This window comes from Paramisgurnus dabryanus, chromosome 22 (genome assembly GCF_030506205.2).
Source record: "Paramisgurnus dabryanus chromosome 22, PD_genome_1.1, whole genome shotgun sequence".
Taxonomy (NCBI): Eukaryota; Metazoa; Chordata; class Actinopteri; order Cypriniformes; family Cobitidae; genus Paramisgurnus; species Paramisgurnus dabryanus.
Window position 1 is genome coordinate 28,316,714 of NC_133358.1, and position 22,635 is coordinate 28,339,348.

The 22,635-nt window shown below is 37.8% G+C and overlaps 1 protein-coding gene across 1 annotated transcript; it reads left to right on the forward strand.

Moving 5' to 3' along the window:
• The first annotated feature begins 940 nt into the window (after positions 1-940).
• Positions 941-22,185, forward strand: rb1cc1 (RB1-inducible coiled-coil 1). Its single transcript, XM_065258616.1, has 23 exons — positions 941-1,268; positions 4,961-5,088; positions 6,074-6,200; positions 6,408-6,578; positions 7,646-7,848; positions 8,162-8,594; positions 9,172-9,342; positions 9,430-9,614; positions 10,783-10,969; positions 11,063-11,144; positions 12,035-12,099; positions 12,237-12,340; positions 12,851-12,977; positions 13,716-15,652; positions 15,860-16,037; positions 17,010-17,118; positions 17,239-17,521; positions 17,951-18,002; positions 18,113-18,160; positions 20,244-20,302; positions 20,379-20,506; positions 20,786-20,856; positions 21,176-22,185. The coding sequence occupies exons 2-23, from the start codon at positions 5,018-5,020 to the stop codon at positions 21,251-21,253; spliced, it is 4,869 nt and encodes a 1,622-aa protein (XP_065114688.1). The 5' UTR covers positions 941-1,268; positions 4,961-5,017; the 3' UTR covers positions 21,254-22,185.
• Positions 22,186-22,635: the final 450 nt, after the last annotated feature.

The following is a 22,635-nucleotide window of genomic DNA, read 5'->3' on the forward strand; positions in this document are numbered from 1 at the left end:
TTCCAATTATAGCACTTAAACAAGGAAAAAGTCAGATTTTCATGATACTGTATGTCCCCTTTAAGACAACATTGATTTCATATGTGATCTTGTCTGTGAAATCCAGGATAACGTTTCATGATCTAATAAGTTTAGAAGCATTAAAGTTTGATTTCAATCATTGATTTTACAAATCAGAATTAAAGATATCAATGTTATATTTTTACAATTTTTTTACATTATGAAAGATGATTTTAGGTAGAAATCAGTATATCACAAGAAAATGACTTTAGCTTGGTCTGCACAGGCAGGGTCACATAATATGGTAAAATTAAGTTGAACATTATTAAATTGATTTTACATATTGTTCAAGTTTTAAAACAACCTAAAGGTCTCTTGAAAGCCCAAAGCTCACATAACAAAAACAACAACAGCAACATAATAATAATAATATAAAAGTAATAGTAATAATAATAATAATATTAAAAATTATTGTTATTTATTATTATTATTATTTATTAAATACTATTAATTATTATTATGTATTAATTGTTATTATTAGTATTATTTATTGATTATTATTAGTAGTATTATCTATATTCGTATGTTGGATTTGTCAAACCAATGTAATTGCAAAATCTGTGTTAATTTTATTTTAATTACAAATTAGGATTCAAGGAGATTCTTTTATTTTTTACTGTTTACAAGTAAATAATATGAAAACTTCGTTGAAAACCTAAGCCACGAGATTTTCATTTATTTTAAGGAAAACCGTCTTCACATTATGATACATTTTTTCCGAAAGCTTTTCATAACACCCCTCAGTTTCCCATTGACTGATTTCAGACCATCTCGTCTCTTTTCTACCAACGGTTCAGAACGACAAACGGGCCGTTCTTCATCTGATCTCAGATCAGTTCGTCCTGCGTGCTCGCTCTCAGTCGCCCTTCCCAGAATTCAGCGCAGTGACGACAATAACAAAACACAGCAGCAGAAGCGCTAGCGCAACCCAGCGAGACAAAAACTCGATGACAAAACTCGCATCTCATTACCAGCCATCCTAAATTAGATTTATTAACAGATGAACTACTCGTGAATTCACACGAGCTTATTTTGGATGGATTCGTGCGCTTTATTGGATTTAAAAATAAAGGCCCGTGTTTGGAGTGATGAGCGTTAGCCAGTTAGCACGACAGCTTCAACCTCTAGCTGACAGAAACCGTCACATTTCAGCCAAAAATAACCAAATATTCCGCACTGACGCGGAGAATGGACTGAAGAGAGCTCAGGTAAGATTGTCTTATACGAATCTGGCTTTATGTATTGTGAAAAGTTGATTTAGTATCAAATATTGATCAGTTTAAGTCACCTAAAAGGAAATGTATATATAACGTTAAACAGTTTGTAAGTTAATGAAAACGAAAACAGCCGAAGTAAGTTAGATGAGGGTTTAGTGGGTCGTTAGATCTCATGTCAAGATATATTTTCAGAGGATTGGTTGTCTTGGCGACGTTGTGACAGATATTTGTAAATAGTGTCACCCTGCTTAAAGAGAGACTAGGGTTTTAACGACCAAATGAAGACCTTGATGTTTCAGTAATCGCGTATGGTCTCTGGGAACCTTTTATCTATATTTAACGATAAGCATATGTTAAGAATATAGGGTGTTTGAGAGATCATGTTATCACAAAGGATAACGTTTCAACTGCACATTCAAGGGGAAACCCAACAATCAATATTAACACACAAAGAGTTATGACTAACATAAGTTATGGTCTACATTATATTTGGTTTACACGGAATCGTTTGCCCTTTCAGCCCGTCACCCTTCATTACAAAGCATTGGCAGTTACCCTTATGGTCCACACAAAGCAGGCAAACACACACCACGTGTTATTTCCTCCTTCCACAATAACTATCTACAGTTACGAAGTATACTGTTAAAGTTTTACATTTGTTCATGGGATATTGGGACACAAAGAGCCTTTTAACTGTGGTGATATTTACCCAGAGGCAACAACATGACTCAGCCTGAAAATGTCCACATGTCCGTGCTAATCGGTGTCCAGTTTTATGCACAATATAAGATCACAAAGAACCTGAATGTTTTGCATAGCACTTGTGTTATAATCTTAATAATGTTTCTTTTATGTCCCGGTCTGGAATGAATTCCCTGAAGACGGTGATTTAGCCTGTTAGCATTGTATAGGGCTTTCCAGGTTATTATCTAATGACAGTCTTGTATGTCATCATACATCTTGTTGCTTTTACAAACTTTGAGTGGTTGGCGTAACCAGTTAAACATTGTGGGGTGGTTTCCCGGCCAGGGCTAAATGCATGTTTGAGCTGCCTTAATTATAAAATATCTTGCACTGACTCATCTTAACATTCATCAGTGTTATTGTTTTGTCTCAAGATGTGTACCAGTATTGTTTTTTTGTAGGGTATGTTTGTAAAAATGACTTAACCACCGGTTTCACAGACAAGGCTTAAAGGGGACAGAAAATGAAAAACCATTTTTACCTTGTCTTTGTTGAATAATGGTAGTCTACCCGCATTCACGATCATACAAAAAGTCCTAGACATTCTAAACATCTCAGTCTCATAGACATTCCTCTTTTAGAAACGGCCCAATCTGAAAAACTGATGCTTATGACATCACAGGCATCTCACTGCCCCTCCACTTTAAAATAATTGGCTACATTTTTTGAGTGGCAGCAAAGTCAGCCAATCAGTAATGAGATTGCAAGTTAAGCCAGTAGGGGGAGCCAAATAGGTGCAAAACCACTTGTTTAAAATCCCCCACCCTAATAGAGCTATATGAGGGAGGTTTTTAGGAAGCTTCTAAGGCATTACAGAACCAAACAAAAATGTTTTTGTCTACATGTCACATCACAGAACAAGGATAAATACTAGTGATGCACCGATGTATCGGCCGCCAATATGTATCGGCCGATTTTTGATGAATTTGAAACCATCGGCATATCGGCAATAGAACGAGAAAGGCCGATACCGATTGTTTATTAATTAACTGCATAAAGAAATCCATTATATGTAAAAAAAAAATTAGTTAATGTTGTTAATAAAATAAATGCTGAATAGCAAAAACCACCTTGGAAGGTTGTCATGTTGTCTTATTATATTTGTTTTAGCTTAGTTTGTGCCTCTCTTTTTATGTTTGTCAGTTGAATGTTAATTAGATCCAATCCATGTTCAGTAAAATTATTTGATGCAGAAATAAACTAGCTAATAGACCAACTGTATTGTATTAGTATTGTATTCAAGTGTTTAATATCGGTATCAGCATCGGTATCGGCCAGAAGTTGTCTGTTTAAATCGGTATCGGCCCAAAAAAATCCTATCGGTGCATCCCTAATAAATACCCCGTTCAATCATTCTATGTCACCTTTAAGAGAGTCCTAGACTAAAACACATGTTTGAGCCGTCAATGGAAAATAACTTGCACTGACAGATGTTAAAATAAGCCAGTGCCATTGATTTTGAAAGATACACACCAGTAACATCTTTTTCTAAGGCATGTGTATAAAAGATGCTAAAACGCCTTAATTTACCTAAGGCTTAGTCCTGGCTTTAGCTAAGCCTTGACTGTGAAAGCAGGCCTAAATGTCCTGATATAACTAAGGGCTAGTCCTGGATTAATCGAAACCCTTTCCCGGAAACCGCCCCTAGATCTTACAGATCCAGAGTTGGGCATTTTGGGGCGGTTTCCCGGACAGGGTTTAGTTTAAGCCAGGACTAGGCCTTTGTTATATTAGTACCTGGTTTCACAGACAAGGCTTAAAGGGACACTCCACTTGAGTGCATGAGGTGCAATGATGTTACGCACTGCCTGAAAATAGTCCCCTTGGTAACTTTCAATAGCAGGGGACTATTTTCGGGCACTGCGTGATATCAATGCGCCTACTGCAGCCATGTTACGGCAGCAAAGAGCTTTATTATTATGCTAGAATGAGAGTATAGTTCCTAGCCATAACTGCCTAGAAAATCGCAACTTTTAATTTTCCGACGGTCTTCGTGCACGATGTAACTACAGAAGAGTCAAGTTTTAAATAGGAAAAATATCCAAACTCTTTGGTTATTTTTTTGCGCGATGCTAATGGTCTAATCAGATTCAATGGATTAGGCTAAGCTATGCTAAAAGTGGTACCGCCAGACCCCGAGATCTGCTGAATAGATTCCAAAATGGTAAAAATCAAATGTTTAACTCTAGGGGAGCTGGAAAATGAGCATATTTTCAAAAAAGTGGAATGTCCCTTTAAGGCTAGTCCTAGACTAATGCATGTTTATAAAAGATGCTTAAACATCTTAATTTAACTAAGGCCTAGTCTTGGCTTTAGCTAAGCCTTGTCGTTCGTTTTGTTTTCTTTGCGCACAAAAGTGTTCTTGTCGCTTCATAAAATTATTATTGAACGACTGATGGCACATGGACCTTTTTGGCGATGTCTTTCATTCTTTTCTGGGGAAAAGAATTGTGAACTGAAGTCAATCTGACAGTCACAAGCCTCCCGGTTTTCATCAAAAATATCTAAAAATGTGTTATGAAGACAATCAGAGCACTTATTGTTTAGAACAACATAGGGGTAAGTGATTTATGATAAAATTATCATTTTGGGGTGAACTATTCCTTTAAGTCGTTTTTTTCAAACATAGCTTACAAAAACAATACTGTGTGCATCTTGAGACAAAACAATGGCAGTGATATATGTTAAGAGTACAAGATGCTTTTAAATTAAGGCAGCTTAAACATGCATTTTAGTCTGGGACTAGGATAAACCCAGTACGCGAAACCGCCACTTTGTGTTTTTGTATATCATAGGCTTCAATTAAAGTCTAAGCATTGAAAAAGAAAAGTTATTTTTGTGGAGACACATCTTTTGTCATCTTTACTTAAATAAGCTTATCCCCAATCTGATTTTGTTTTGTGTTTTTGTCTGTGTGTTTTTTATTTTGGTTTGGACAGCCATAATTGACTAGATGAACAACTCAAGCTGGAGTCAGACTCAGCGGAGAATTCATCATGAAGTTGTATGTGTTTCAAGTCAACAATGGAAGCACGTTAACGTTTGACACTGAACTTGCCGTCCAAACGTAAGAGCTCAACTTTTTTGAAACAATGAGTGTTTGAATTTGATGTCTTAAAGGCACAATATGTACAGGGCTCCAGACTAACTTTTTTCACTAGGAGCACAGTGGCCCCCAACTGAAAATTTTAGGGGCTCAACGAGAAAATTTAGGGGCACACACCGTAAATCAACATGCTAACCAAATATTCACCTTTCTACTAAGTAATACACTGTATTACTAATAAATACTTTGATGATAGATGCAGAAAGTACAATGTGCTGTTTTAAATTCAGTGTCACATCACAAAAAAAGGTCAAATTTACTGGTCGCACAACATGTGCGACAAGATGTAAAATTCAGTGGCACACTCTCAAATTTTGGTGGCAAAATGCAACCATTTGGTAGCAGTCTGGAGCCCTGATGTAAGATTTTTCTAATGAAATATCCAAAAAGCACTTGCACAGTAGGGTGGGGGAAAAGATGATTCTTAGATGCATTGTGATGCAGACGATTCTGAACTAATTCACAAATGTCAAAAAGCGGTGACAGTTTAGAGATCACATGAGCACAAATACGAAGTAATAACAAATGTGCTAATTAGTAGTACGTCAAGAATCGATTCTGAATTGAATCGGGACCCTAAGAATCAATTCTTAATCGATTCATAAGAGTCCAGACAATTCCCACCCCTATTGCACAGTGTGATTTATTACATGCAGTTTATTACAATCGCAAAATTATTTTTTTTTTATTTTTAAAAAAATACTGTAAATGTTCTAATGTTATTGTTAGTATGTTTTTGTAATTATGAATTGTAAATTCTGTCCAGGGACAACGAATGAAAAATAGCCATTGGCTAATTCTGGTGCATTTACAGAAATGTTTTATTAATGTGCAATATCCCTGATAACTAAATAAATAAAATAAGTTCGGCATGTCTATACTTTTCGTTTATGTTGTGGCATAATTTGTTTTGCTGATACTGTTTTTAATTTTACACTCTTCATAGTGTTTTGGACCTTAAACATGCCATTCAGGCCAAATATAAGATTGCGATCCAGCACCAGGTGCTGGTGGTCAATGGAGGGGAATGTATGGTGGCAGAGAGGCGCGTGTGCAGCTACAGCGCTGGGACGGTGAGTGACCATTAGATTTACTCCGAAACACTGTGTGTAAAATCATCTATGTGAGAAACAAATTTTTCATGTTGCTTTCTGCCACATGCTACATTTATTATTTATTACAAAGACTTTGAATATGAAAATTACCTTGAAATACTAGGAGTCACATTGTAAGGTGGAATTATCTTGAATCCTGATTTGTTTTTTGTCCATTTTTCTCAGGACACCAATCCGATTTTCTTGTTTAACAAAGAGATGATCCTGTGCGACCGAGCTCCAACCATCCCTAAAACGACCTTCTCTATAGAGAATGAGATGGAGCTGAAGGTGGAGGAGTCGCTCATGATGCCCGCTGTCTTTCACACGGTCGCCTCCCGCACACAGCTGGCTGTGGTAAACTCATGATATTGATCAGACTCATCCTTATGCTACGTACCCACCAAACACGGGCATAGCTCTAGATTACTCGCGGGATTTAACATTGTGTCATGCAAATATTTTCAACTTGGGCAAAGACGCGTTTGAGGCGAATAGCGTGTGTTTTCGCGGCAAACGCGCCACCCATATCGCGTCTTTCGCATCGCCCCACGCAGGACGCATCTGGTGTGAACCCACAGTTACAGTTATATCACTTTCTGTATCAAAACTATCCAAAGTTTTATCAGAAGTCCCTTTTAGTTAAAATTGGATGACCTGAAAAGTGGTCCACAATTAAATAGGGAAGGCAAGTTTATTTATATAGCACATTTCATACAAAATGGTATTAAGACACATACGAATTTGAAATAACATTAAAAAGGAAACTTATTAGAAACAGCCAGTATCAGCTGCTATATGTTATTTATTAATAATTTAATAGCAATGTTAAACAAGTTATAAATGTAATGTCGGCTTATAACTAATGTTATATATGTTTTGACATCCGTTTACTGTTTTTTCAACTTTAAGAAGTATTGTTACACTGTAGTTACCATAAATGTTAACAAAAAATTCAACAATTCATTTTGAAAGTCCCCTCACCCACTTCTGTGTGGGGAAACGGCTAAAACTATTAATGCAAATTAAAGTCAAAGTAACACAGGCGTTTTTGTAAATGAAAGAGGCTTGCTTGGAATTGGGTTACCTGTACATGTCCAATCGGATGCAAATTACTTAAAGGAACAGTATGTAAGAAATTTTTATCAATTAATCATAAAATGGCCCTGATATGTCACTAGACATTAAGAAATCATTTTCATTTCAAATACTTATATCACTGACAACAGGGGTCTGGCCAGGATATTGTCATTTAAAAAGTGGAGTTGCAGCCCTCAACTGATGTTTATGTTGTCTTGTTGTGTATTGGCCACCAGTTGTGTGATTGCAGTACCAGTTTTGGCCACAAGTTTTGTGATTGCAATACAAGTTTTGGCCACAATTCTACATACTGTTCCTTTAAATTACGTTTTTTTTTTTTTAAGGAAATGTATGAGGTTGCCAAGAAGCTCTGCTCCTTTTGTGAGCGACTGGTCCATGATGAACACCTTCAGCACCAGGGATGGGCGGCCATCATGGCTAACCTGGATGACTGCACCCTGTCCTACCAGAAATTGCTCCTGAAGTTCGACACTGCTTATATAAATTATCAACAGGACTTTGAGGACATCAAATTAAAACTTACAAAGTAAATCTCTTCAACTATACAGATTTTTATCAAAGCTATATAGATAGTGTGATCAGGTTCTGGCTAGAGGGGATACAGCTACAGACAAATCTTGTGAGATGCTGGGTTTAGGGCTGGCAAGATGTAGCTGTATCCCTTCTAGCCACAACCTGTGTTATCAGGGTAACTTCATCGACTTGTGGGTTGGCAAGTTGAATAAAACTTTCTATTGGGAGTATGCAAGCACTTAAATTGTGTGGTATGAAAATTGTAGCCCTTCTATCAGACATTATAAAATGTAAGACGAATCACTAATTCTGCTTTCATTTTTCAGGCTGGGCACTGCTGTCTCAGTCATGGCCAAGATTCCTCTACTTGAATGTTTGACTCGACACAGCTACAAAGAAAGCTTGGAGAAATCCAGCACCCCAAACCCGAAAACCACTGATGAAGAGGATGAAAACGAGGGCGAAGGAGAAACGTCCACCCGGTCCACTATACATTGCCCCGCAGACTCGCAGAAGAATCTGAAATCGCCTTCACCGGTCTCTTGCGCAGGAGAGACATCATCCCAAGCATCATCCTCTCCTCAAGACAGATTAAAGAGCAGCTGTAGCCTAAAAGCAGCACTACAGGAAGAGGAGGAGTCTCCTGAGAGGGAACCCATGCCCTTTTTTAATGTCACGTTGTTGGATTGGATCAATGTGCAGGACAGACCCAATGACGTGGAGTCGGTAGTTAGAAAGTGTTTTGACTCAATCAACAGGGTGAGTGATAAACTAGATCTGCCATGTTGTAACATGTTTGTCATGTGTTGCTGGTTGTTTTTATGTCTTCAAACTATTTTATTGCATATTTTTTATAGCATCATTTAACATTATCGCATATTGCATTTGCATTAATACCCTGAAGCCCTAACAGGATCTGCCCTAAATCAGTCAGGACAGTAAAGAACTTGTTCTTAAAGCAACACTATGTAGTTTTTTTACCTTTAAATAATGTCTCTAAAATTATTTCAGTGATAGAACAACTTTTAACTGGACAAATTGTACTGTTGCTGCAACCTGAGCAACCTCCTAGCTGCTACAAGCACACTCTGAAAGTGGCGGTGGAGGGTAGGAAACACAGCCCCGCCCCTCCCCCTGCCTGCAGAAGAGTGTCTGATACCAGGCACTGTTGCGCTTTTCAACCACATGGGGGAGCTGTAAGTCATTTTTACAAGGAAACTACATAGTGTTGCTTTAAGGGTTGACCTGGATTGTAGATTTTCATAATTTCATCGCACATAGCATCACTGCATTCACATGACACAACTGGTCCCTGTGCATTTCTGTGCATTTACAGCTTGATCCACGAATAATCCAGCCGTTTCTAACTGAATGCCGTGAGACGATTACCAAACTGGATAATCAGAACATGAAGGCCATCAAAGGTCTTGAGGACAGACTGTATGCACTTGACCAAATGATAGCAAGCTGTAAGAAGTTGGTCAACGAACAGAAGGAACTTGCTCAGGTATATAGTTTTTATTGTAATTGTTTAGAAATGCTGCTAAAGTCGGTCAAGCCGTCTTAGTTTCACACGATTATTCCCCATCTCTAGGGATTTCTTGCCAACCAGAAGAGGGCAGAAAACCTGAAGGACACCTCAGTTCTGCCCGATCTGTGTTTGAGTCACGCCAACCAGCTGATGATCATGTTGACCAACCACAGGAAGTTGTTAGACATCAAGCAGAAGTGTACCACTGCCAAACAGGAGCTCGCCAACAACCTTCAAGTTCGTCTCAAGTAAGACTTTTATTTCTTTTTTCATTCACAAAAGTAGCATAGACTGTAAAAAAAAGATGGAAGGCGGCCGTTCGTTCTCTTCCATTGGTGAAAAGTGAAGCCGCCAGTGTCCCGATATGGCGCTGACATCTTGGGTTTTGAGTCTGCGTAGTAGCGATTTCGGGACCAGTCCTGCGCAGTAGGGAGCAGGAAGTAATGCCGCGAATCTCTCGCAGAATGCGCATATCACAACTGTCAATCATGACATCACACCACCATTTTTATAGCATTATATAGCTAACCAAAAACAAACTTATTTTAAAAACAAACACTTGAATTTACATCAGCGTGATAAAAACTACAAAATAGTTTAGTTGGTCTCAAGTCCCATTGAATAACATGGGAAAGGCGGGGTTTAAGACCTATACTGGGACCAGTCACTAGGGGGCGATTGAGACGTTTTGGCTTCACTTTTCAGGGCTTGTGCTGCACGCTTGGAAAGTAGTTTTAGGGTTTATGTTAAAAGGTTTAAAGGGCACATTTTATGCCCATTTTTACAAGATGTAATATAAGTCTCAGTTGTGCCTAGAATGTAAAGTTTTAGCTCAAAATACCTCACATATCATTTGTTATAACGTGTCCAAAATGCCCCTATTTGGGTGTGAGCATATAAGCGCTATTTTCGTGTTTGTACCTTTAAATGCAAATGAGCTACAGCTCCTCACTCCCTTACTAACAGACAGTAAGCACTTTCAGTGAAAAATATCTGATTCCTGTGAATACAGAGACAATAGTATGTTTAGCCAGATTATCTCTCCAATGTACTAAGAAAGAAACATTTAGAAAAGCTTTTGGATAAAATAAACCATTTATTAAGTGGTTGTGGGCGTGGCTTTGTTTGTGTGATGTCACATTAACAAGAGAATCAAACCAGCATGTCTAATGAAACTGCTTTGGTTTAATGGGGTTTAAAAAGAAAGGTGGATTTTTTTTAATTGTATGGTGGTGGTGTTCACACACTGCCAACACACATTTACGTCCAAACACCATGGATTTTGCATAACAGGTGCCCATTAATGAGGCTTGTTTTTAGTTTAGTTTACGTCTAGCTTAAAATGAGAATCAGAATTGTTGACTTTACCTGTAATATCGCTTTGCGTAAGCTTTACTTCTGCGTCCCCTCCATCAGATGGTGCTGCTACGTGATGCTTCACGCCGATCAGGATGGAGAGAAGCTGCAGGCTCTCCTGAGGCTTCTGACGGAGCTGCTGGAGCGAGTGAGGGTTGTGGAGGCTCTCAGCACCGTTCCACAGATGTACTGTCTCGCCGTTGTGGAGGTGGTCAGGCGAAAAATGTTTATAGGACACTACAGACAAGTGAGAAAAAGCTACTATAATATATGAAATTTGACTCAGGAGGAGCTGTTTGGCAGAACGTTAACCGTTTCTTCTTGTGTTTTTTGTTGTCAGTGGGCTAATGCTCTTGTCAAAGATGGAAAAAACCTCTATGAGGCGGAAAAGGTAAAAAGGGAAACGTTCGGGAAGCTTTTCAGTAAGTAAATTCTTCGTACTTTGTTTAACCATAGGGCTGCATAATGATTAAGTGCAACTAATCGTTTGCAGAATAAAGTTTGTGTTTACATCATGTGTGTGTGTGTGTGTACTTTGTGTAATAATTATTTATATATAAATACACACACGCATGTATATATTTAAGAAATGTGTGTATATAATTTATATTATATATAAATACTTATAGGGACACTCCACTTTTTTAAAAATAGGCTCGTTTTTCAGCTCCCCTAGAGTTAAACATTACATTTTTACCGTTTTGGAATCCATTCAGCTCATCTCCTGGTCTGGTGGTACCACTTTTAGCATAGCTTAGCATAATCCATTGAATCTGATTAGACCATTAGCATCGCGATAATTTTACACACTGTCCGAAAATAGTTCCCTGGATAACTTTCAATAGCAGGGGATTATTTCCGGGCACTGTGTAATATCATTGCGCCCCCTGCAGCCATGTTACAGCAGCAAAGTCCTCGATTATTACACCAGAATGAGAGTATATCGCAACTTTTAATTTTCTGTCGGTCTTAGTACATGATGTAACTACAGAAGAGTCAAGTTTTAAATGGGAAAAATATCGAAAATCTTTGGTTATTTTTTAGCGCAATGCTAATGGTCTAATCAGATTCAATGGATTATGCTAAGCTATGCTAAAAGTGGTACCGCCAGACCAGGAGATCAGCTGAATGAATTCCAAAACTGTAAAAATCAAATGTTTAACTCTAGAGGAGCTGGAAAATGAGCATTTAAAAAAATAAATAAACACAAACTTTTATTCTGCAAACGATTAGTTGCGATTAATCGTTATGCAACATTTGAGACTCACTGATGGCTTGAGGAGAGGGCTTCATATGTTTTTGTTTGTTTCAGGAAAATCATTTCTCAGAAATCGCCTGTTTCGTGGGTTGGATTCATGGCCACCCTCTTCATTTTGTGTGAGTCTTTAAACATTTTGTTTTTATACGAAATAAAACTTTGTTTGCAAGCTTGCTAATTTATATGTACGTTTTTTTTGTAATGCATTCTTGCATACATTTTTGGAGTTTTATACATTTTTGGTTTATACATTTAGACCCGAAAGCCTAGAAAGTTCGACTTTGAGCTTCCAGATATTTCTCTGAGTGACCTGCAGTATCTCAAGTCATGTTGTCCTTCCGAGGTTCAACCTTACCTCAGGTAAATCACATCATTGTATCAGTGTTACCACCTTCAGCCATATGATTATGAGTGTCATATATGTGCACACGGGGGTTCATTTCATCTAACAGTATGGTGGGAAAATAAACTTAAAGTTTCTACACAGCAATTTTTGACGGGGACACAAATAATACAGCCAAAATTGTACTTGTAAGGATTTGTTTACACCAAGAAAAGCCAATGGACCAAACCACTGTGTTTCTTACTTTTAAAACTTTTTTGCATTTGTATTGTTTTACTGCTTACACACAATTATTTAAACTGTATATGTTTATATGATTTATGTGTTTTTTAATGATAATTTTAGGAGGGGACAACCCTCAGATGGGGGGACCTTCCCCCCCAACCACCCTGGGATTTCTGCCTATGTATACACATTATCTGAATCAAATGCTTCTAATAAAGTTTTTGATGATACATAAAATTCAAAGTACAATCACTGCTTAAATATTAAGTCTTTGCCTAATAATCTTTCTTTTTCCTTATTAGGGTCCCAACACTGTGTGACTTTCAGCCACTGAACCATCATGTGGAAGTTCTCCAACAGCTGGTTCAGGCTGCTCAAAGTGTGGATGAGATGTCACAAACAATTACAGACCTACTAAATGAACAAAAGGTGCTTCACATTTGCTTTCATTCGTATGACAATTGATGTCTTGGACTATAGTGTAACTTGTATAAGCAATGTCATGATTATAGTCCAATAGAGTGCCGCAAGGATGACGTATTTTTGTAGTCTAACCCGGACATTAACGGGGTACTGGTTCTCTCACAATTTTAGATTTTCACAAAAAATAAGGTACGTGTTGAACAAAAGTTTATGACACTTAAACGTTTTGTCCAACAAGTTAGTCTTCATGGATAAACACAACTTTTATGACTTTTAAAGTCAAAATTTAGCTTTCTGTATTTCTGGGAAATGCATTTACAATTCAAAATTCATGAACTTTGCATTAATCTGTGAAGATTAACTTGTAAATGGCATAAACTTTTGTTATTTTCCATAATCCAATTTTTATATAATCCAAAAGTCTATGTGAAAAATGATTGAGCTTTCTGGCAAGAGAACCAGTGTCCCGCTAACTTCCAGGTTCGCCTACAAAAATACATCATCACTAAGCACTCTATGGCTGAAAGTTTTTATAGATTATGTGAAATATTTAACAAATTAACAATAAATATAAAATTGCATTTAGAACAGCTGTTATAAAATGTGTAGCTGTTGCAATATATTTTATGATAACGTGTATCGCCTGAATGCATTGTAGGTGTTGTTGGATAAATGCTGGATGCATTGAATCATTTGACTACTATTGTTATCATACAGTTTAAACTTGTCATATCGATCACATAGGTTTCCTGTAGCCACAGTGCTCACAGATCCAACGTGTTTACACCCAGATCTGAAAGCACAACTCCAATCACCTCTACCTCCACCAAAACATTGTCCACTCTCAGTCTAAAAGCATCAGACTGCCAACCCTTGAGTCTTCCTGGTCCATTGGAGGACTTATCACCAGACAGCATAGATGCCCAGACTTTCGATTTTGAAACCATTGGACACCCCAATATGGATACTGTATTACAGCAAGCCTCTTTGGACTTGGACTCCTTGGGAGGAAGTCCAGAGTCGGATTTTATGTCTGCAGTTAACGAATTTGTTATAGAGGGAAATTTGATGTCACCTAATCCTATCAGTGATCCCACAAGTCCAGAGATGATGGTGGAATCTCTTTACTCTTCTGTCATAAATGCAATCGACAGCAAGCGCATCCAGGACACTACTACGCTCCAGAAGGAAAACTCAAAGATTGCAACTCTCAAGCTGTCCGTGGATCAGTATCGTTCCGCTGCGGAAGAGTCCAAGAACAATTTAAGGAAAGTTAAAGAAGATCTTTACCACTTTCGGGGACTTGTTTTGAAGGAACAACGAGACTTCGGGTTTGCCCTGAAAACAACAACCATTGAGGTCCGAAATGTTCTTAACAATATCAAAGACCGCCACGAAGAGAATCTAAGAGAAACGCAACAAACCAATCTGCAGAGTCTGAAGGAAGATCACGAAAAGCAGTTACTTACCCTTACGGAAGAGCTAGAGGGCAATCGGAAAATTGTCAGAGATGTCCAGAGAGCGATGCTGGATCTTGAGGGACTTGTGGAGCGCAAGGAAAAGGAAATATCTCAGCTGGAGAACGAGAAGGAACGTGCTATGCAAGAGGTGCAGAACCTTCACAAACAGGCCTTGCAAGACCTTGAGGTGAAGATCTTGAAGCAAAGCGAAGAGCTGAAAGCTGCGTTGTTGTCCAAGGATGAACTTGCCAGACAGCTGGAGAACCTTCACTTTGAGATTGAGCGTGGCCAACAGAGAATCAAACAGGAGATGGAGAACGCAGAGAAGATTCACCTTCAAGAACTGGAGGATCAGTTGAAGCAACAACATGAAGCAGAACTGAAATCTATGAGACTGGAGAAACAAAGTGCACTTGACAACCTTGCCCAGGAGAACCAGGTGAAGCTTAGCGAGGTGATGGAGACCCACTCGGCCGAACTCAAGGAACGTGAGGGACGCCTAAAAGATTTAGATGCCCGTGTCACAGAACTTGCAGATGCCCGCTGCAAACTAGAAGTAGAGTTGGCGCTTAAGGATGCAGAGACCGAAGACATGAGAATGCAGTACGAGGAAGTCAAAAGTTCCCAGGAGGATGCTTTGAAAGCAGAGTTGGATGCTCAAACAACCGCCTTGCAGACGCAAATCGATACGCTAAATCAGCAGCTCCAGCAGAAGAACGAAGAGTACGAGTTGGGCCAAGCCAACCTTCGAGCCCTCATGAGATTAGAAAAGGACCACTGCATCTCTGAACTCGTGGATCGACACGAAAAGGAGAGCACCTTGCTCCGTCACGAGTTTTCAGCGCTCAAGCAGAAGTCACAGGATGCGGAGAAAGACTGCGAGGAACGAATTCAGAAGATCCAGGAGGACTTTGATGGCCAGCTCGATGCCTTACGGAGGGAAAAGGAGGAGAAGCAGAAGGCTTTTAAAGAGACAGAACAAGATCTGAGGACCGTTATCGGTGACCTGCAAGCAGAAAACGCCCTGCTGTCTGGAAGATTGGAACAGGAGAGGATTGAAGCCAAGCAAAGGGCGGAGGAGCAGAAAGAGGAGGCGGTTAAATCTGCATTACAAGAGGCCTTAAGAGACGTTCAACTCCAAAAAGAGGAGATTGAGAGCAGACTGTTAGGAAAAATTGAACTACTTGAAATTCAGCTTAAAGAGAGACAATCCACTGAGATGTAAGTACTATCAAAAGCTTTATTCTTGTTCTTTATTTTGCTAGCTTTGCAGATGTTTACTAGAAAGAAAAGTTTGGTGGTCTTAGGGAATGCAAGACCCCGCAAGAAGCGAGACACATTTGTGACCCAAATAAATTTTTTAATGATGAATTACGAGTAAGACATCATCTATTAAGATACATTTTCAAACCTTCTTCTACATTTCAGGGTGGCATCTTCTGTAGAGCAGACTGAGGTTGGTGTTGATGCCTGCACTGGGTTTCCCCTGCACAGCGGTGAGTGGACAGAGGAGAGGGCGTCTCTCTTGGCCAAAATGGAGCTCTTGGAACGCACAAAAAATGAAGAGATGCAAAACCTGAAGACCTCGCTCATTGCTGAGCAGCAGGTGGGGGCTCAAACATGATTTATAGGTCTGCGTCGCACCCATAGACTGTAAAAAAAAGGACGACACGATGTCGCCTCCGTCCATTGTAATGAATTGAAGCCAAAAATGTCCGACCATGTTACGTAAAAACGTTGTCCGTGGAGCCGCGGTATCAAACCTCGCACGCCCAATTCAACCACGCTAATCATAATGACACGCCCGTTTCTATAGCATCAAATTACTAGCCAAAATAACACTTATCACAAAATGAGCAATTGACCAGCGTGATAACAAGTACCTTAAAGGACCACCTTTCAGAAAAATTTATTGGAAGTGTAAATAATTGTTTTATTTAGAGCAGAGTCCCATTCGTTTGCATGGAGAGGGCGGGGTTTTCCTGAAACGCACGGATTTGAAAAGCTCTTTGTCCCTCATTGGCCAGCTAATCTGTACATTGTGATTGGCCTGAATACCTCTGACGTCAGCAGGAAATGTGACGTTCCTTACCATCTTTGAAAGATTCGGTTGCTAACGGGAGTTAACTTGCAGGCTGTGAGTCTAAAGCGGGAGGAATTATGATAATGTCGGTCTTGTCTACATCTCCAATCCCAGGAAGTAAACTGTTGCCTACAATCTGTGTGCTTGTTGTAGTCCAAGAAAAGAGACTTACGTTGGATGTTCACTTTGGGCTTTGCACCTTTTGCATATCGTTAACATGTCAACTAATACACATTTACACATCAAAGTAAATTTAAAAACATGAATCGGACAATAGGTGCTCTTTAAATATTGCTCCCCATCCTGGTCTATTTTTGTTTCGTTAAGTCGTTGAAAGAGGAAATGCATATAAGCCTGGAAACACGTCAGGCTACACCGTGCAACGCCAAAGGTCTGACGCAGAAGTATAAATCAGGCATAAATATTGTGACACAAAAAACCTAACATTTTTAACCTTCTTCTTGAATATAATTTTATTGTTGTGTTTATCCCCAGACCAACTTTAACACTGTTCTGACAAGAGAAAAGGTGAAGAAAGAGCAAATCATCAATGAACTGACCGAGAAGCTCAACAGCGTCATGCAGCAACAAGAAAAAGATAAAGGTTCAGGAAATAATTGAGCTTTTCTACATGTTTGTCACGTTTTTGAACAGCACTAAGATCTCAGCGTCACACACTGATAAATGTTTACGACATTTCACTCCATCTCTGGTTTTCCTCAAGGTCTGATTGAGACGCTTTCTGAGGACCGCGCCACCATCCTTCAAGAGAAGAAACAGCTGGAGGAGGAGCTTAACCGCATGCGAAACACCGTCCTAGTCTCCTCGTCCTTCTTTCCACCAAATCCCGCACCTGTCGTCACAGAAGCCCACGGCGCCTGTGGGCCTGCCCATCCTGAAATCCTCTCCCCTTTTGCCTCCGACCCGGAGAGGCTGGCATCCATGGCTGCGTTCAAGGATGAGGAGAGGGTGGAGTCAGCCGTGGAGGCCAGCATGATGACAGTGCAGTAAGTGGCCTCGCGATGAAGACTACATACATAATAAAAGTCACATGAAATGCAGTCTGATGTTCTGTATAGATATGTCTAAGTGTAGAGTTAAGAGTTACAGATCTTTGGATCCTCTGTGCTGAAAGATCTACCAACCATGGATGATTATCAAAACTTGATGGCAGGCAGTAAACGACCAACTTCAATATGTGTGAAGTAACTTTTCAACGACAGGTAGATAGAAAGGGACAAGACCATGAAGTTATTTTATGAGGAATGAGAAGATTTTTGTAGGCTACTTTAGCTTGTAGATGAGTTGTATATTATGCAAAAATAGTCAGAGTTTTAAGCTTTGTAAGTATTGGAATGGAAAATTTAATCGTAATTATTATTTAACAATATTTATATTTGTAGTTTCTAACATTTATTTTGCATATTTGATTTTAGTGACAACCCTATGCTATCTGAAGAAAAACAACGCATTTTGATTTTGGAAAGGGTAATTCACATTTAATTTTTTTATATTAATGCATTGGATGTAGATTTTTGTTGATGTTTTGATCATTACTCTTTGTATGGTACTGTAAGTCATTTATTATTGTGTTACAGACCTTACATATGAAGGAGGAAGAGAACAAAAGACTGAGTCAAAGACTGGTAAATGTCTTTCTTTCTGTGTGTGTGTATACACATTTAATGCTCATTCTGTCTTATGTCTGATATCTTGTGATAATTGTATGAGAACATCATTTAAATTGATCGTTTGTATTTGTGTCCTTTGTGCTCGTCTTGTATTCATAATTGACCACTTGAACAAGCGCAGCAGTAATTAGTGATGGTAATTAAAACAATACAGTGTTTACTCAATTACACAAGTCAAATATTAACACACAAACATACATTTGGGGGTAAAGAATGACAAGAAATCATATTTGCCAACTCGATATTAAAGTCGCAATGAAATTTAAATGAAAAACTTTTGTTTTGGAATATTGTTTTTTTTTTTTTTTTACAAATTAACTATCCGTGAGCTTCATTATATATAAAAAAAAATGGTATGTACCCCTCAACATCTTTAATCAAAAATGCAAATCTCCTCCCCTCCTCGAAACGATTTCTGTTTACATACAGTCGTATGGTATGGCAGGTGGGCGGGGTCCAGGAAAAGATTGCAGCAAATAGCAACATGACCCAACTTCAAACGAAGTTTGAATTCATGATGGATAAATTCCAGCCCTACACTTTTTTCAATTCAGAAGCTGAAATAAAAATAAGGCAATTGCTACTTCGTTTCATGCCGACTTTAAGCAAAAATCTGTATAGATTACTTTTTCTTTAAAGAAACATGCCGACTTTTTGGGACTTTAGTTTATTCACCATATCCCCCAGAGTTAGCCGTCCATACATACCCTTTACGTCTTCGTGCATCCCGTAACCCCGTCTGACGCACCCACCGTTAGCCTAGCTTAGCACAAAGACTGGAAGTAAATGGCTCCAGCTAGAATACTGCTCCGAATAAGTGACAAAATAGCTCAGACTATACAAATCACAACATATAAATAGAAAAATATTGGTGTTATTTTGTCACTTATTGGGAGCAGTATGCTATCTGGAGCCATTTACTTCCAGTCTTTGTGCTAAGCTAGGCTAGCGGTGGATGCGTGAGACAGAGTTACGACATGCAAGGAAATGATAAAGGTATGTATGGACCTATCTAAATCTGGGGGTTACGGTGAATAAGCTAAAGTCCCAGAAAGTCGGTGTGTTCCTTTTAAATAATTATACAAATGTGACCCCATCTGTAAAAACGGCCAGCTTAAGTAATTTTTTGTGATTTACACATAATGTAAAGAACATTTTGAATATTGATTTAATATTGACTGAGTAATATCATATATGATTTGATTGAGACTTTAACCTGTATTTCACAGGTATAAATATTTATATGCATAATACGACAGTGATATAATTTAATTACAAATATTATAAAATGAACACATGATCGCGCATGAGAGCAATGCAGCTTATGAGAGTCCTAACAGCTCAGATCATATTTGTGACCCCGGACCACAAAGGGTTAATTTTTTTAAATAGATTTATACATCAAATGTACATATTTGTCCGAAACACAACTATTTGAAAATCTGGAATCTGAATATCAAAATATTGATAAAATCGCCTTTAAAGTTGTCCAAGTGATGTCCTTAGCAACACATAATAATAAATACATTTTTGATGTATTTATGGTAGGAAATGTATAAAATATCTTTTTGGGAAGATGATTTTTACTTAATATTCTAATGATTTTTGGCATAAAAACTGTATTGTTGGGTACAAATATACCTGTTTAACTTATGACTGGTTGGTTTTGTGGTCCAGGGTCCAATATACCGTACAAATATATCTTAAAATCCTTATGTATCATCTCATTATGATCCATTTTGAGAAGCAAATCGCTGTTGTGGTTGTTTACTGTTAACTAAATGCATGCAAATCAGTGGGCTGTTTTAACTCCCTACCACTAGATGGCAGGCTTATCGCATTTGTTTACAGTACACATTATTTCTTGCAAGCATAATATGTGTTTTTTGTAGAAAGCAACTATTGGATTGTACAATGACTTAAATGTATTTAATTCGCAATATAACAATTTCAGTTTGTGATGGTCGTGAAAATGTATGCATAATTTCAAATCCAAACATTGTCTCTAGTGCAAAAATCGTATTTAATTTTTTTATAGATGTCACAGAGTATGTCGTCCGTATCATCAAGGCACTCAGAGAAGATCGCCATTCGAGAGTAAGCATTGTCACAAATTAATGTTAATGATCTGCTATTTTCCACATCATTTTGAAAGCCTCTCCTTGTTCTGTAGTTTTCAGGTGGGCGACTTGGTTCTCATCATTTTGGACGAGAGGCACGATAATTATGTTCTCTTCACGGTCGGACCCACCCTTTATTTCCTGCATTCAGAGTCTCTTACAGCTTTGGACCTCAAGCCAGGTCAGTCACACATGCACACGCCTGCTGTATTTAACAGAGAGATGCATTTGCCACACATTTTTTGCGTATTTTTGCATGTTCTTGCCCAAAGTGCATGCTTAAATGTGTTATAAATAATAAACAAAGGTGTTGTTACCTTGGAATTGATTTTCTGTATGCTTGCAGTACTTAATTAATTTTAGACGACATGCATGATCACAGAAGAAGAGACTGATAGTAATAGTAGTATTTGTTATTGTTATTTGACAACATATTTACATTTTTTTCTCAATAATTCAGCGACCGGAGCCACACGGCGGCCGTGGGTTTTAGGAAAAGTCATGGAGAAGGAATATTGCCAAGCCAAAAAGGTATTACTATGTTATTTCACATGTCTGCCTTTAATGTAGTGACTTTTATTATTTTATGTAGATTGACTTGAGATCAGAAATTGTTATACATTTTAAAAACCGACACCGTTTTAATCAATCACTTTTTGTTTTATTTTGGTTAATATGCGGGTTGTGTATTTAAACAATTCAAAAACACTTTAAATGTTGATTACATTTTTTTTAATCAGTTTCTTAAGGTTGTTTTCATAATCATTAAAGCAGGCACTTTTTAAATGTTTTTTTTGGTGTTGTTACTTAAATTTAAATATATGTCTTATTTATTATTGTTTCTCTCTAGGCTCAAAATCGGTTCAAAGTTCCTCTTGGCACCAAATTCTACAGAGTAAAAGCCGTACCGTGGAATAAGAAAGTGTAATCTTGTAAAATTATCATATTGTAATGAGCTCACTGTTTTTATTGTTTTGTTTTTTAAACAGACTCGCTCATCTTTAACAAAACCATTTTCCGCCTGATTGTTTTGCCTCTGTTGCAGCCCGTTTTATCTCATTTTTTTTATACGCAGAGGATTTGTAAATGTGGACCAAATGATAATAACTTTATCAGCGTATGATGGCACGAGAGCCATTGCGAAAAGTCTGTAAAGCTAAAACGAAGCATATTTGGATGTTATATATATATTAGTTCATCATCATTATCAATATATTGGGGGGGTGGGACACTATCACGATCCGCTTAATTATTAAGAAGGTTATGAAAATATACATTTATTGTAAATGTTAACAGAGGAATGGTCATGGCATGCATATAGATATATTTTCTTTAATTTTCTCGTCTGGATATGCGTTGTAGTCGGACGAATCGGTATAAAAATATAACTGCTGATTGTCACTCACAGCACAGTATGACCCGCCTGTTTATTATGAAGTACGTTTGGACGGCCCGGCAGAGGCCAGATCTCGCAATCCTTCAGATGCACTTTCAAAAAAAGATGACGTTTTGTTGATTTTAAAAGGGAGGCGTTTGTGCTGTCAAAAACAAGCGTTTGGATGGATGAAAAACAGCACATATCTTCTCTGTTGTAGGACGTTGAGATATAGAAAGTAATATTTCATGTTTGTGAATGTGTGTCTTTATTGAATTTAACGATGACATTGTATATTATCCATTACACCAGTAACGAAAACATGACTGTATTGTAAAAGAATTTAGAGTTTTCAAAACAATAAAGGTTTGATCCCAAACTCCTCGCTTTGAAGTGCATTTCCCACAATTCAGCGTCAGATTTATTCTGCCGTACGTTGGGGAAGTGTTTGCTTGCGTAAATAAAATAAACACGTATGCTTTTAATTGTGGTGAATGATTTTTATTTGAACAATTTGTATCAAGGGATGGATTGATAAACTAACATAAAAAATCTGCCAATGGTGTAAGCAAATATTTATTGAATTTAGTGTTTAAGAAAAATGTTCAAGATTTTTTGCTTGTTCTTTTATGCACAAAATCACTTAAATTTTATATTTTTGGTCTAAAAACAAGCTTTTTTTCTTGGGTCGTTTTGCTCATCAAGAAAAAGCATCTTAATTTACAAATTTTAGATATTTTTACTGAAAACAAGACTGAAAAAAATGAAATATTTTTTTTCCTGAATATAATTTTTTGCAGTGTGGGTTTTAAATATTGCTGTTTTTTTTTAAAAACAAGCACTACACTGAAAAAATGATTTTCAAGAAAAAAAATTCTTAGTATTTTTGTTTTGATTTCAGTAAAAATATCTAAAAATTCTTAAATTAAGATGAT